Source organism: Anabrus simplex, chromosome 2, assembly GCF_040414725.1.
Source record: "Anabrus simplex isolate iqAnaSimp1 chromosome 2, ASM4041472v1, whole genome shotgun sequence".
NCBI lineage: Eukaryota > Metazoa > Arthropoda > Insecta > Orthoptera > Tettigoniidae > Anabrus > Anabrus simplex.
This window is the reverse complement of record NC_090266.1, coordinates 945,041,934-945,058,749: the sequence shown is the minus strand read 5'-3', so window position 1 is coordinate 945,058,749 and position 16,816 is coordinate 945,041,934. Positions and strand designations below refer to the sequence as shown.

The 16,816-nt window shown below is 37.1% G+C and overlaps 1 protein-coding gene across 2 annotated transcripts in view; it reads left to right on the top strand.

The window, feature by feature from the left end:
- Positions 1-16,816, top strand: part of Wdr24 (WD repeat domain 24) — a 347,230-nt gene that overhangs the window by 155,199 nt on the left and 175,215 nt on the right. For both annotated transcript variants that reach the window (XM_067141743.2, XM_067141742.2), the window contains exon 8: positions 2,577-2,772. In XM_067141743.2, the coding sequence (XP_066997844.1) occupies positions 2,577-2,772 (196 nt within the window). The remainder of the gene's footprint in view (positions 1-2,576; positions 2,773-16,816) is intronic.

Here is a 16,816-nt window from a genome sequence, read left to right as displayed (position 1 = left end):
ACCAAAACACTCCGCCTCAAGTTCCTAATGTTGCGGAACAAGTGAATGTTCCGGTCTGCCCAACCCTAGCGGTGAATAGCCTTATGCTTGAAGAATGTATTCGTAACTGCTAAACCCATACTAGCACAGAAGTCCAACAAACGCTTCCCATTCCCATTAGCTTCCATATCTTCCCCACATTTACCAATCACCCTTTCGTATCCTTCAGTTCTATTACCAACTCTCGCATTGAAATCGCCCATTAGCACTATTCTATCCTTGCTGTTGACTCTGACCACGATGTCACTCAATGCTTCATAAAACTTGTCAACTTCATCCTCATCTGCACCCTCGCATGGTGAATACACGGACACATCACTCCTAGCATCAGCACACATTACTCCTATTACTCCATTACTCCCATAGGTCCGAGGCTTGCTTAAAGTGTTCTGAGCTCGGTAAATTCATGAAGCAGGATGCTGCCCTACTTGCACATAGTCCAAGTGAGGATCTCTCCTCTAACGGGTTATGGACCACCGGTGAATTTTATAGTCCTAGCCGCCTGAGCACAAGGAGGGCCACGACTCAGAATATGTCCGAGATGCCCACTCCCATTCCATAGCAACTGGTATCCCGACTCTCAGGACCACTTACTAGGCCACTCAGCCGTTGCCCATGGTTCACGAACTAGGACGTGACTACAGTAACCCACAAACATGAACCATACCAATATAAATGGTCCGTTATTGGACATTATAAATTTTCCAGCTAACTCAATCCTGGTTGCCAGCGTTTCGCCCCTGTGGTTTGGGAATAGCCCCTGTATCATCGGCCTAGAGCCCTGTAGGTTTCTACGTTTTCATTATCTTGGAACGCAGTTCGCCTCCATTCATTTTGTATTTGGGCCAGTTATTTAATCTGTTCCTTTTTCATGAAGGCCCTGTAGGTTGGGTATTCAACACCCCTGTATAAATCATTTTCAAATTGTAAATTGTGCCTTGAGAGGCCAGTAATTGCAAGTTGATGTTGCCTTGAGTAGGCTTAGAGACGTGAGAGCCTGTTAGCTCTTTTTCAAGTTTTGTAATTGTAAAGTGTGCCTCTGGGAGGCTTGATGTTATGATTTTAGGGAGCAACTGCTCAATGATTTAGGGAGCAACTGCTCTGGAATTAGGGGATTTCTGCCCGTAACTAATTAATTCTTCTTCCATTTGTAAACTTGTAAAACTAGGGGCGTAAAGCCCAAAGTGTTAAGGTCTGAATCTTGGATTTTTCCTAATCTGGTTTCAACATTGGCATTGTACCTGATTGTTATTTTTCCCTTGTGGATTTTTTTTTTTTTTAATAATTAAAGAAATATAACCTTTGTTAAAGTTTTAATTCAATTCTTGACATTGTAGTTAGACCCATTCAAGCCCGCACCTTCCTTCACCTCTGCGTTCCACAGATACCCCAGAATAATAATAATAATAATAATAATAATAATAATAATAATAATAATAATAATAATAATAATAATAATAATAATAAAAAATAACAATTTATAAAGAACACAAGAAACACTTCACTTCACAGTTGAACTTAACACCGCAACCTAATATTATAGCATAGAGCTCTGATGAAGTACTTAATCTTTCCCTTCCCATTGGGAAGACCAGATAAGGAACACCTGAGTAAGTGAAACTTTCAGTTGAGTCATGACTGCGACTTGCAGCGCTGGGGAGAAGTGCAATTATTTATGAAAGCTGATACCAAGCTATGGTTTTTAAAAACTATTTTGGACATTAATAAACATTCCTTCTCGCTTAGTCACCAACTTACAGTCAGTAACACAATAGGTTAGTTGCTGCCTGAATTTTATGTGATAACATCAGAGAATTTTCAAGTAGTTTGTAATAAAAATTAATTATAGCTTTCTTCTTATGTAAAATTTATTGTTGAAGGATGAGTAAATTTTCTATCAATATTAGGCAATCCAAGAAAAAATATCTGTTTTGATCATTGTTTTTTTATGACAAGTCATTTATCTGGAAAAATATAGATTCACGCCAAAATAACGTAATTGTGAAAAATAGGCCTTGTATTAATTCTTTATAACTTTACATGAGAAAGAGCAAAAATTCTCTCTAAGACCACACAATCATTTTATTTCATTTACTGCTTCAGATTGTAGGAAAATGGCAACATTGTGGGGTTAAAAAAGGACAGAGCTAATTATATAGGATATATGAGTATGAGTGAGAGGCAGATACTCTGACTCCATGCTCTCTTTTAAGGTACAGATGTGCTATAGGCTGTAAAGTCAATCCCTATATTATATCTCCTGAACAATCTAACATGTGAGTGTAGTTCTTATGCAACTAGAAAATTATAATCTCAAGTACCTTCTTCTGTATATAAAACATAGGGTTTTCTCTTGAAGCAGGCTTGCCAAAGTGCTCAGTGCTTGATGTACCGAGTTGTCTGTGGAGAGGACATCTTTTAAGAGGATTAAAATAATTTCCACAGTATTTCATACTATACATGATTGCCACTTAAATGCTTAACAATTTTAGCCATTTTTTTAAAATGTGTATGACTTTACTATTTTCCAAATGCAGGAAGTCTCCTGGTCCAACTTCTCACAGTGAACAGTTCTGCCATGCAGTTAGTACCTTACATCGCTTTACATGCAAAATACCTCGAGAAAGTTACTGGTTCCAAGAATGTGCACGCCGATACATTCTTAGTGGGCGCTCATTGGCTGATATTTGTGACCACAATGCAGCTGTAGCTAAGGACTTAGGTCGACAACAGGTGAGTGCTTTTCTCAAGTACTTTTATTTAATTTTGTTTTTATGGGTGAGAGAAACACTTTCTGATATATTATGTTGAGCATGCTATTTTACTTGACACAGTGCAAGAGCTGATGCTTGGGCTTTGGGCCTTAATGTGTATTGTACTTTGAAAACGCTGCTGAGAATGTGAAAGTCTTGATATGGACTGGTATAGAGGTGTCCTGCATTCTTAGGACAGTTGAGAACCCATCTTACTACAGCACTCTAGTCGGGTCTCCAGTGCTGAGTTATGAGTGTAGGAGTGACTTTTAAAAACCGTTTACAATGTAGTTGAATATAGAGACTTCTAGAATTTGTGTAAAATAATTTGTGTCTATTAAACTGCTGTCAAGTCAAGTTCATCTTTTCCAAGTTGGATGGACTGTGTTGTATTATGTATAGGATACTGACATTTCTAAAATGATTCAGTATCAAAGCAATTTTCCAGATCCATGGCTAAATGGTTAGCATGCTGGCCTTTGGTCACAGGGGTCCCAGCTTCGATTCCAGGCAGGGTCGGGAATTTTAACCATCATCAGTTAATTTTGCTGGCACGGGGGCTGGGTGTATGTGTCGTCTTCATCATCATTTCATCCTCATCACGAGGCGCAGATCACCTACGGGCGTCAAATCAAAAGACCTGCACCTGGCGAGCCGAACATGTCCTCGGACACTCCCGGCACTAAAAGAGCCATACACCATTTCATTTTATTATCAAAGCAATTGATGTACCTCTTCTTAATCCGAGGTAATTAGTCTCCCTACACAACTCTAAAAAGAAAGGTAGTCACTGTTCGCTGCCTTATATCATATCCTTCCCCAGGCTTCTGTGTGAGCCCCATGGAGATCTCTGAAACATCTAGAACGTATCTTTTGTCAAGCATTCTGATGGGCATTTTCATGTTACTGTTCTGGAAGATCATCTAATTTGTTTACTGATAATCTATATATGTAAAATAACTTGTTCTGACTGACTGACTGACTGACTGACTGACTGACTGACTAACGGACCGACCGACCGCCGAGCCAAAACTACTGGACATAAAGAAATGAAACTTTGGGGATACATTCATATTAAGATGTAGGTGCTTGCTAAGAGAGGATTTTTGGATATTCTGTCACTAAGGGGGTGAAAAGGGGGGTTAAATTTTAAAATGAGTGTATCATTATCTCAAAACTTTAAAAGTTTACAGATGTAAAAATTGGGATTTAGAATCTTCTTTAAAAATAAGGAAACATGTATTTTTTTGTTTTCAGAAATTTCCAATAGGAGGGGTGAAATATGGGTTGAATGCCTTCAATCAGGATACCGGTACTTATATCTCAGAAACTGAAGATATTACAGACCTGAAAATTGGTATTTGGGATCTACTTTAAAAATAAAGAAAGAGGTATTTTTTCGTTTTTGGAAAATCCAAATATGGAGGGCGGGGTGAAAAGGGGGGGTGAATTTTTAAAATGAGTGTATCTACATTTTAAAACTTTAAAAGTTTACAGATGTAAAAATTGGTATTTAGAATCTCCTTTAAAAATAAAGAGAAATGTATTTTTTGTTTTCGGAAAATACCAATAGGGTGGGGTGAAAAAGGGGTTGAATGCCTTTAATGAGGATACTTAAATCTCAGAAACTAAAGATATTACAGACCTGAAATTTGGTATTTGGGATCTACTTTAAAAATAAAGAATTTTTTTTTTTTTTTTTTTTTTTTTGCTTTTGGAAAATCCAAATAGTGGGGGGGGGATCTGAAAAGGGGTTGGATTTTAAAAATGAGTGTATCTATATCTCAAAACTTTAAAAGTTTGCACATGTAAAAATTGATATTTAGAATCTCCTTTAAAAATAAAGAACACGTATTTTTTTGTTTTCGGTAAATCCCAATAGGAGGGGTGTAAAAGGGTGAATAATGGGTTGAATGCCTTTAATGAGGATACATATATCTCATAAACTGAAGATATTACAGGCCTGAAAATTTGTATATGGGATCTCCTTTAAAAATAAAGAAACATGTATTGTTTTTGTTTTTGGAAAATCCAATTAATGGCGGTTAAACAGGAGTGACAAATTGGGATGAATTTTTTGAAAGACTATATCTACAGAATATCTGAGAAACGTAGAATGTTACGGGCGTAAAAAGTGGTATTTGGAATCTCCTGTAAATGTAAAGAAACATAGGTGATTTGTTTTTGGAAACTCCTCTTGAGGGAAACTAAAAAGGGGATGAAATTTTAAAATGAGAATTTATACAGTATATCTTAAAAAACTTAACATGTTACAGAAGTGAAAAATGCTATTTATTATCTCTATTAAAAATAAAGAAACATGTATATTTAGTTTTCGGAAATACCACTTGGGTGGAGGGGGGGTTAAAAATGACTGCAAATGGTGTTGAATTCTTTTAATTAGGCTACTGTTATGTCAAAAATGAAGATATTACAGATGTGAAATTTGATATTTGGAATCTGCTTTAAAAGTAAAGAAACACATATTCTCGGAAAATCCAATGAATGGGAGGGGGCGGGGAGGTGAAAGAATTGAAAAATTAATTGACTTAATTGTATGAGAATACTTACATCTAATAAAAACTAAAGTTGTTAGGGCCTACAGACGTGAAAATTGGTATTTGGATCTCCTTTAAAAACAAAGAAAAACCTGTTTTGGCGGGGAGAATCATCTTGGGGGGGGGGGGAGTGAAAAGGAGTTGAATTCCTTTCATGAGGAGACACAAATCAAAAACTGAAGAAGTTAGTGTCATGATAATTGGTATTTAGAAGATCCTTTACTATTAAAGAAAAAAGTATTTTTTGCCAGAAAATTTACTTGGGGTGGGGAGTGTGAAAGTGAAAAATAGTGAATTATTTCTATCTCAAAACTGAAGGTAATAGACGTGAACATTGGTGTTTGGAATCTGCTTTAAACATAAAGAAACACGCCTTCTTTATTTTTTTTTGGGGGGGGGGTAAATAAACTTAACGGCAGTGGGGTGTAAAAGGAGGTGAGATCAATTGATTTTACTGTCCATAATATATTTATAAGGAGCCTCCGTTGCACAGGCGGTAGCGCGCCGGCTTCTCACAGCTGGGTACCGTGGTTCAAATCCCAGTCTCTCCAGGTGACATTCATGCTGGACAAAACGGAGGTGGGACAGATTTTTCTCCGGATACTCCGGTTTTCCCTGTCATCATTCTTTCCAGCAACACTGTCCAGTATAATTTAATTTCATTTGTCATTCATTAATCATTGCCCCAGAGGAGTGCAACATGTTTCGGCAGCCGGTACAATTCCTATTGTCGCCGCTTGATGGGGGATTTATTCATTCCATTACTGACCCTAGCGAATGACTGGAAACAGGCTGTAGATTTTCGATGTACTTATTCTGATCATAAACCGATCATTTTTAATCTTTCCTGGGTTCGTTTTCAAGAGCCATCTTTTCCTTCAGAGAACGTTCTTAGATTACAGTAGATTCTCCTAGCATATAAATAAAAATTTAAACACATTTGAAATAAACGACAGGAATGGGTTTGACCGTCCAATTGTTCACCTCTATAATAAGGTCAATAATGCACGGAAGTATGTCATTCGTATCGCCAGAAATCCCGCACACTTGCCTACCCGCGACAATGGTGCTGGTCACATTCTCAACAATGACAATGGCAGCAGATGTAATTTACCGCCAAGTAGCGGTCTTGCATCTTGCTGTGGTGGGGTCCAGAACAACAATAATAATAATAATAATAATAATAATAATAATAATAATAATAATAATTTTCTGGACCGTCGTCAGATGTGCGGACCGCGCTGGAAACTGGTCCTGGACGGGTAATGACTAAGAATGCAGCCCGGCCGCGGGTTCAGTATCGCCAAGGTACCCAAGAAGACACAACGCTGGATCTCCTGAAGGGTTTGATCCGTATTAAAAATGCTTATAGGGAAAGATGGCAAAGATTTAGGGACCCATCTGACCGGGTGGAATACCTGAACCTAGCCTGGGAAGTACGAAATCGATTGCTGGAAAGAAAGATTGAAAAATGGAAGGAAACTTGCCGTAATCTATTAGAAAACGGGTCAGATTGCGAATTTTGGTGGATTCTCTCAGAAAACGAGTCAGATCGCGAATTTTGGCAGATTTTATATAAAACAGTAAGCATTCAATTATAAATTTCAGTATAATACCGTAGCGAAACACAGGTATCTTGCTAGTTAGTGTATAAAGGACATCCCGCATTAGGAACCTACAGTCAACTTTGAAAGGTTCACTCTGCCTCACCTTATATCGTATCTCCGCCCCTGACCTGCTTACTGTTAATTTGTGTGCGATGGGCATCTCTGCTCATTGAGGGACTATCCTGACAGATCTTCAGTCTTGATATAGGAAAGTTTTGATGAATTAAAAATCATTTAATGTGGAAGCCCACCCTTCTGATGAAACAGGGAAGCGGGCAAGAGCTCTTTGGGAGCCGAGATGAAATTTATGTACAAGGGACATTAAATTGTAAGTTACACATGTTTCCTGAAGTGAGATAATTGCACAAGTGTAGCACATTGACCAAATAAAATACATGTCCATGGCTGCCTGCAGCGGCATTTGTACTGTAGTACTTGTAAGTGGTGCATTGTAATATGCAAGTGAAATATCACCTCAACTGGAAATGTACTCTAAATTTGAAGTATGCATAACAGTATACTTTTTGTGGACAAAACATTGCAATTATACAAAGATTCACCATAAAATTATGGTGGTGTAGGGACCATATACACTGTCAGGTCCAAACATTGTGAAATAGTGCCAGCAATCTGAACAAGGCCACACAGACTTGGGCGATGCTGATCAGACGGGAAAGGCCATCAATGTCAGCCACAGGAGACAATGTTCTGAAAATCGACTCAGTGGTTCGCAGTGATAGCAGAGAGTGTATTGCAGACATTGCGCAGGAGATGGACATCTTAAAAGGCAGTGAGCATATTAAAATATATTTGCAACTATAAGAAAGCCCTACTTCAAGTATTACTCAATACAAGTTGACATGGTGTCAATCCATAGACTCAATTCAACTTCATTATATAACAGAGCATGTTATATGAACTCTACTTATTTTACTAAATGCCTAATTTCATAGTTCTGAAGAAAGCTTCCTTCAAATCATATACCACCTGTTCTTTGAATAAATGAAACGCCTCTAATCTTATAAGATGTTATTTTAACATGATACAAAGTTGCAAATGTATTTCGTCATTGCCGGGAACAAACCTCCTATGTGCAAAACAACAACTTTTTCAGGATAGACAAACTATTTCATATAATAATACTTTCCTTCATAATTGAAGTAATCTAGTTCCCTTCTCTACCTGTCTTTTTATAACCCTGTACTGTTTACCGGCAGTTACATAAATTATTTGACCACATATTTAATTTTTGTTCATTACATTGACACATAGGAGATAATGGTTTCCACGGAATTACACATAGGAGATTTCGCTTTAAGATTGAAGCTTTTATTACGTTGAAGTTTTACTCAAATACACATTTAATTACAGTTTATTCAGCTGAATTGTATTACATCAATGCTTCCTAATTGTATTTTATTAAATTCATACTGTGCAACTTGATCACTGTGCCCTTCTGCGAACTTTTCACTTGTCCAGCTTTACAGAGAGATTATCATAGAAGGCGCGGTCAAATGAGTGAACTTACATATTGTGATTGCCAATTGTGCAGTGTACAAACTGCGTGGATCACCAAACGCAGACCTCGTTCTCCTCCTCTGTGGAAGTTCTTCCCACTCTGCTGTGTGTTGCAGTTTGTAATTTATTCTTCCATCAGCTAAGTACTGCAGTTGGTGGATATCTGTCACTACAGGGTCGCCAGATTTTCTTCCAGGCGATAATGATGGGAGGTTTGATTTATGCTCAAAATCCTGAAAGAAACTGAAGTCGACAGTTTTCACATTGTATGGTTTCTTGGGTCTGGCTTGCCTCATTCTGGCCGTATAATCCATGGGTGAATTTATTGGTGGAGAGAAGTAGCACTCCAGAGTGGCATGAACACTATCACATTCCATCATAGTGTGCCCCTTTTCCAGATATAGTTGTTCAACGGTACTGTTCTTAAATCTAGTGGTATTACTTAAGGCGCTGGCTAAAACCTTGTTCCTATTCTGATCATTACAGCCGTCAGAAATAAAGGTAACCTCAATGGTTAGAGCTGGCAAATTGTCGATAAAATGAACTATGCAGGATGTAAATTTATTTGCACTTACACCACCATTGCCCTCGTGCCATACATAAAGTGTAACATCACTGTTCCTTAGATCATAAATTGTAAAATTGTGTAGTTGAAGTTTCTGTCTGTAGTATGTCTTGGATGCTAGCAATTTAAGGCACAAAAGAACACTTTGAAGATCCATTGTAACCACAACATGATCGTCAGTAGCAGCCTCCTTAGCTTTGTTCTTTGCTTCCCGAGCCTCGTCTTTCCTCAGGAGGTGTCTTTGAAATTCTTCTTCTACTACTTGACCAACTTTATATGCACAGCAAATGTCACACTGTTCTTTTCTAGGCAGGTAAATATCAATTTTGTCTTCTTCCAACGTATCCATGAAATGGGTTTTGCAGCTCGGAGTTTTGTTTTTTTCATCTCACCATTCCTTGTGAACTGAAAACGTGTAATTTTGATCAAAAAGTTGGCCCAACGTATATTTTTTGCATGGATTTTCGACAATAATGGCTGGGAACTTTGGGTAAAACTCCAAGCAAACATGCACACATTCTCCATCAGGTTTACTTAAATACAGTAGAAGTCTGTTATAGCTAGTACCGCATATAACGAGAACCCCGTCATAACAAATTTTTTTTTTCTGTCCCTTCAAAATTCCAATATTAAACTGTGTATTATCCTTCGGTTACAGTGAGAACCCTATCACTGACGCATCCGTTATTACAAGCGCTTAAGCGCATGTGATTTTTCCCATTACCAATATTTATGCACCCCAGCGATTATGTTGCATGCGATCGATTACCTTCGGTATCGTCTCCTCGCTATTTCCACTATGGAGTTCTCTCGTCGACATTCGAAGGCGATGTTGGAGTCGGTTAGTAACACCTGTTGACTGCTGTTCTGTAAAGAAAATTCGAAATGAAAGAGGACATTTTCGTAATAAATTCGTAAATAACATGTCCGATAACTGTTGTTAACTCATTAAAAATAAAGGCTGATTAAGCGATCGCTTAATTTTAATGCTAAATACTGCAAATAAGTAAGAATGGGATAACCGCGAGATATGGCAGAGTGCATAATTGATTTCAGAGGTTAGTGTATATTTTCTCGCATCTGGTATTTAATATCGTTTTAGGAAAAAAATCCCAAAATTGTTCATGGCATATTTTACTACAAAATAAATTTTGAAATTTGAAAATATATTACAGAAAATAAAAATCAGTTTTCAAATACTAAAAAAGTAATATGTTCTTTAGTGTTATTGTTGTTCAGTCATTCTGAAAATAAGAGCATGTAATTCTGTATAACATGATATAATTTTGTTTTTTGTATTCTTATTTAGTCATGAGTTATAGCACCTGACATAAAGAACTGTACACGTACCTTCCGGAGTCAGCATTTGTGTTTTGGAAAACATTCTCCTATCATCAGTACCTGTAAAATCCGAATCACTCTTCTTCTTTATCTACAGCTTTTCCCACACCTGTGGGGTTGCGGGTGCGAACTGTGTCGCACATGTGAATTTGGCTCGTGTTTTATGACCGGATGCCCTTGCTGATGCCAACCCTATAAGGTGGGGAGGTAATCTCTATCGCATGTTACCATGGTAGTTTGTAGTGTAGTGTGTTGTCTGAATATGAAGAAGAAAGTGTCGGGACAAACACAAACACACAGGCCCCCGGTCAGAAGAATTAATCAATGGCGATTAAAATTCCCGACCTGGCCGCGAATCAAACCCGGGCCCTCTGAACCGAAGGCCTCAACGCTGATCATTCAGCCAATGAGTTGGACTGAAATACGAATCAATATCGGCTATAATGTCACTGTCATCGTCTAAAGCATCTAAATAATCCAAAACATCGGAATTATTTAGCCTAGAACTTCGCCCAGCCATGTAAAAAAAGTTAGGCCTACTCGTGGCATGAAAATCTAATAACACGAAATGTTAAATTCACTTGAGAACACCGATAAATGTAGAATATAAAGAAAATATAATAAACAATAATCTATTATTAAAATGGAAACAATAAAATGCGTACTGTACAACAAAGGCATTCATATGATTTTACAAAGCACTTTTTGAACCTGATTTAAATTTTTGAAAGAAAAAGTGTTGTTCCTCTTGGATTCGGAGAAATACGGTACCATACTATAATTTTTTCAGAATGAAATTAAACTCACACTTTCACGAAAAATAACAAAAAAGTAAGCCGTAGTGCGGATACCATCTGCAGAAACGCGAGTTTTGAACAAATTGATTGCCTTTTCATTCTGATTTTAATATGTGTGAGGGTTTTTCCGACCTTTATACAAAAATCGGGTATAACGACAATCCGCTATAGTGAGTAAATATTTTGCTGCTATGAATTGTCACTATACGGACTTCTACTGTATATATCATGGCCTGTGTTCTTTCGTTTGATGTCGTCTGCAGTTTCTTTGTGCCTCCTTGAGAACATTCCTAGTGGTAGTGACAAGCCCTCTGATGTATGCCTTCTTTTCAGCCCAGGATGGAATCTGCCAGAAATCTTTGAACAATTGACATCCGTGCTCCTCGTTGATTGTATTGCAAAGGAATGTGCTCTGTATCTTCTTTATAAATTCTTTGTTTGCATCTGTTACCTAATTTTCTTGCCTCTTTTGTGATTATTTTAGCCTTTTGCTGTAAGCCTAAGTAAGGGTTGCCAAAGACTCTATTTGAATGTGATTTCTCTTTTTCTTTGCGGTTGAGTCTCTTCTCTGCGCCTACATTTCGCAAGTCAGGATTACCAACAGACGTTTTGGACTCACTCACAGTTTTCGTATCATCGTTAGATGTATCTTCGGTTTCTGGTGTCCCTCTTTCTTTATGAGAGTTCAGTATATCTTGAAGATCATCTTCTACATTCCACTTAATGGAAGACATGTCATGTAGACCTTCTAAATCTGAAATATATTATTTAACCCTTTTGCTCTCAGACTATTTTCACCAGTCAAGCCCAAAACACTCAGGCCATTTTTCATGATTATGCATGCTAAAATGTAAAAAATTGCCGTATAAAGAAATCCCCAGTTACAAAATTGAAAATAATCACAGTAGTACACTATTTAATATCGTTTTAGGAAAAAAATCCCAAAATTGTTCATGGCATATTTTACTACAAAATAAATTTTGAAATTTGAAAATATATTACAAAAAATAAAAATCGGTTTTCAAATACTAAAAAAGTAATATGTTCTTTAGTGTTATTGTTGTTCAGTCATTCTGAAAATAAGAGCATGTAATTCTGTATAACATGATATAATTTTGTTTTTTGTATTCTTATTTAGTCATGAGTTATAGCACCTGACGTAAAGAACTGTACACGTACCTTCCGGAGTCAGCATTTGTGTTTTGGAAAACATTCTCCTATCATCAGTACCTGTAAAATCCGAATCACTCTTCTTCTTTATCTACAGCTTTTCCCACACCTGTGGGGTTGCGGGTGCGAACTGTGTCGCACATGTGGATTTGGCTCGTGTTTTATGGCCGGATGCCCTTGCTGATGCCAACCCTATAAGGTGGGGAGGTAATCTCTATCGCATGTTACCATGGTAGTTTGTAGTGTAGTGTGTTGTCTGAATATGAAGAAGAAAGTGTCGGGACAAACACAAACACACAGGCCCCCGGTCAGAAGAATTAATCAATGGCGATTAAAATTCCCGACCTGGCCGCGAATCAAACCCGGGCCCTCTGAACCGAAGGCCTCAACGCTGATCATTCAGCCAATGAGTTGGACTGAAATACGAATCAATATCGGCTATAATGTCACTGTCATCGTCTAAAGCATGTAAATAATCCAAAACATCGGAATTATTTAGCCTAGAACTTGGCCCAGCCATGTAAAAAAGTTAGGCCTACTCGTGGCATGAAAATCTAATAACATGAAATGTTAAATTCACTTGAGAACACCGATAAATGTAGAATATAAAGAAAATATAATAAACAATAATCTATTATTAAAATGGAAACAATAAAACGAAGGAAAACACGTATTTTGAAGCTTAAATGAGACTGTACTCGCAAGCAACACACCTCAACTCGCCATGCGGTGAACATGCGTGGTTTGATAACTTCATTTGTTCCAAACAGGTGAGCTTAGTATCTCTATCTCTCGAGAAAAGTGTAAACTAAATCCAAAAGCTACTATTGATGTCTTTTCCTGACATCTGGGAGTCCATTAAGGTACTTAGACAGCCATCCGAACACAAAGCCGATAGATCGGCGTGCTGAGTGTTTTAAGCAATACCACTCGATCCGATAGATCGGCTCACTGAGCTTATAAGAGTTAATATTAGAACATAGTTTTTGTCCTTCATGTGGTTTTATTTGCCAACGTCATAGATTTTACACTAATTGCGTTGCACCAATATTAGTCACAACTTTTAAGTTTAAGTAGAAAGCTTCTAAAACTTCAAACGTACTTATTATAGGGCATGTGATTTCCATTGCCTCCACATTTCTTGCTGTACTGGTAAAGTTATTACCAGACATCGCTGCTATGGATCCAGACAATTCTTTTAGATGTAACAAATGAGAATTATTTTGTTAATAAATTTTAGAGGCCACGTGGCTATTTGTTTACCAGTGATGCATCATTCATAATGAACATAATTTCTATGATATCTATTGTGTATCTTCAGGACATACACAAGTGATAGATGTTACACGACATGGGACATACACATTAAACCAAATTCACAAATAAACAAGAGAATGGAAGCACACTTACCTTAAGCCAGTCCCAAAAAAAAAACTGTTGTGATAATTAACAAACAACCAGGCCAAAAGAGGTTAGGCAGATTAAATTAAAACATTAAGAAGTTGATAATTGACTGTAATTAGAACACCCGTTTTAGAAAAATATTGAAACTTTAATTACGGAAAGATGATTGTTTTAAAATAAAATGTCAGTCGACCTAGGCAATAACCAAATTAAAATGGTGATTGAAAATCTTTACATAAATTGGTATATAACCAGTTAATAAATTAAGAGAAAATGGTTTCAAACTAAATTATTGCAATTCAAAATGAATCAGCTGAATTAGTTTTAATTAATTAATTGAGCAAATAATAATCTCTATGTGAGTCCCTCAAATGTAATTAGTAAGTTAGGATGGATAATTACATGCCATCAAGCATAAGTCGCACAACAAACACGCATACAGTATATAATGCAACAGCAGAATGAATTTGAAATTTAAAGGGAGAAACAAAATAAATATTTTTCAAAGGAGCAATTCAATTGAAACTCAATATCACATAACAGATTCGGTCAACCACCAAATCAAAACGAAATCCATAACCATCGAACAGTCGAACTAAGACTCAATGGTCGAACGTCAAATGTCAACCTATAATACCAATATAAGTGGTCCGTTATTGGACATTATAAATTTTTCAGCTAACTCATTCCTGTTTGCCAGCATTTTGCTCCAGTGTGCTAAGTTGGGCTCATCAGTTGGTAAATAGCACACCCACCAACAAGTGTACGGCTAGTGCATACCGTGGAGGCCACTGTGTTGGCTACTTGGATCCACCGGCAGTGCCAATGCATTATGAGAGACTTTGTCTCATTACCAAAAATTGATGCCTGCCTGGCTATCAGATGATATACATGTTATTTCCCATAGGGAACCTGAAATATTTGTCCCGAATGAGTAAATTTATAATACCAATACATACCTGCCAACTTTTACGGTTTATCCTTAAAATGTACGGAAATTGCAGCATTTTACAGTTTTACGGATGGACAGTGTCATTTTACGACTTTGTGGACAAAAATTTCAAACAACATTCGAAAATCGCTCCACTTCTGTACAATCGATTGTTTGCGTTGGTCGAAGCACGCTCGGTCTTGGTCGAAGGCAACTCCACGATAGTCGATTACTCATTCTTTGATATGATTGGTATTTTTAACCATTTGATGTTTGTGTCGTTATTGGAATTGAATTTAAAGCCAGGATAACAGTTCTTTCATGTGAATCTTAGGTGTCGACAGGCTCTGCTCCGAAACTACTTTGTTCTGCTCTGTTCGCTTGTTGGGATTTATCCTATATTCTTTGACCATGCGAGTGGTGTTCTTTGTTTATGAACAGTACTTCCAGATATTTAAAGAATCATATTCTGTTGATTTTCTGTACATACTAAAATCAAGAATGTTTTGGCCTTCTAAGGTTATGATATTTTTTTTGAAGTGTTTGAGTTTTTTTGTTATAACTTTGTGCTTCGCAGCTTCCTGTATTCATTGGACTAATTACATTCGTTCCAGTGACTGGGTATACCGCTGTTAGTGAACCCCATTAAGTTATAAAGAAGAAGAATAATGATTACATTTGTTCCACGTGTGTGTGCGTGTGCGTTTTTTACCATGTGCATATTCCTTGTTCACGAGGTTGGCGTCATGTTCATTTAATTGTTTAAGACTTTGTGTGCTTTGACATGTTTTAATGAAGTGTTTTACTGCCTTGAGTGTTTGTATTATAATTTTATATGACGTTCAGTGGTCCAGGTTCCTTTCGATGTTTCAGTTTGTTCTCGGACATTTTCATATGCTATATGCCTATTGTAGATCATCGTGAATAAGTCCGGCAAGATACAGTACTTCCAGACATTTAAAGAATCATATTCTGTTGATTTTACGTGCATACTAAAATGAAGAAAGGGAGAAAAATTTGCCTTTTGCACGGTATGTGGGTGTGATATTAATATTGCACATGGTGGATGCAACGATTTAGGTGATCGTGAGTTAGTTATTGACATTCAGACTTCCAACATAGTGAATGATCTCCAGGATACAGATAAATCACATTTCTTTTCATCAGTGAGAAACTACTTTTGTACTGCCTGTGACTACATCATCAACACGTTTCCACTCAAGGTTGATGTGTTAAAGCATGCTCTAGTTGGTAGGTTAGACAAAATGTAAGATGCACAGTTTTCTTCCATTCGTTTTATTCTTGGAAAGGTTTCCTATCATGTTATGCAAGGAAGAGAATGAAACTACAGATGAGGTGGTGAATGAGTTCAGGTTGATGACACTTTGGTTGCAAATCACGATGCTGCAAACAATTCCATTTGGGCACAAATATCAAGAATTCATGGAGCCGATGGACTTCTTAAGTATAACTGAATTTCTAGAGTAATGCTGCCTATTCTCACCATACCCCATAGCAATGCAGAATGTGAACCTGATTTCAGCCTTGTGAAGAAAAATAGAACAGTGTTCAGATCATCCATGTTCAATGAATCTCTGGAGTCTATTTCTATTTTGAAGACCAGGAGTTCTGGTTCTTGTTATGACAAAACATTTTCTCAAGACTTTTTGCAGGAAGCTAAAAAAGCCACAACTAATACTTTCAAGTCGAACTAGCGTTTGATTTGTAGTGTGTATTATATTATTTTTTGCCTGTGTTGCGTTAACCGAGTTTTATTATGTAAAGCCTTTTTCAGTTATCGCATATGTGCTTAATTTATCAAGGAAGTCCTGTTATGTATGCTTCAAACTAATATTCACGACGCCTGCTGCTGTTTAACATGGATTTTTTCTTGATTGTTATATTCATTTACAAATCATTGTAAGTAGATATAATTTCTTTGAAGTATCCTGTTTAAAGCATGAATTCTTGTATTTTGTAGCCCAGTAGTACTGTTATTTTCGTCAAGCCGGGGAACATCGAAAATCGTTAGATTTTTTGTCGCGCGTGAGTTTTATTGATAGCCCTTTTCAAAAGTTGGCAGGTATGCCAATATAAGTGGTTCGTTATTGGACATTATAAATTTTCCAGCTA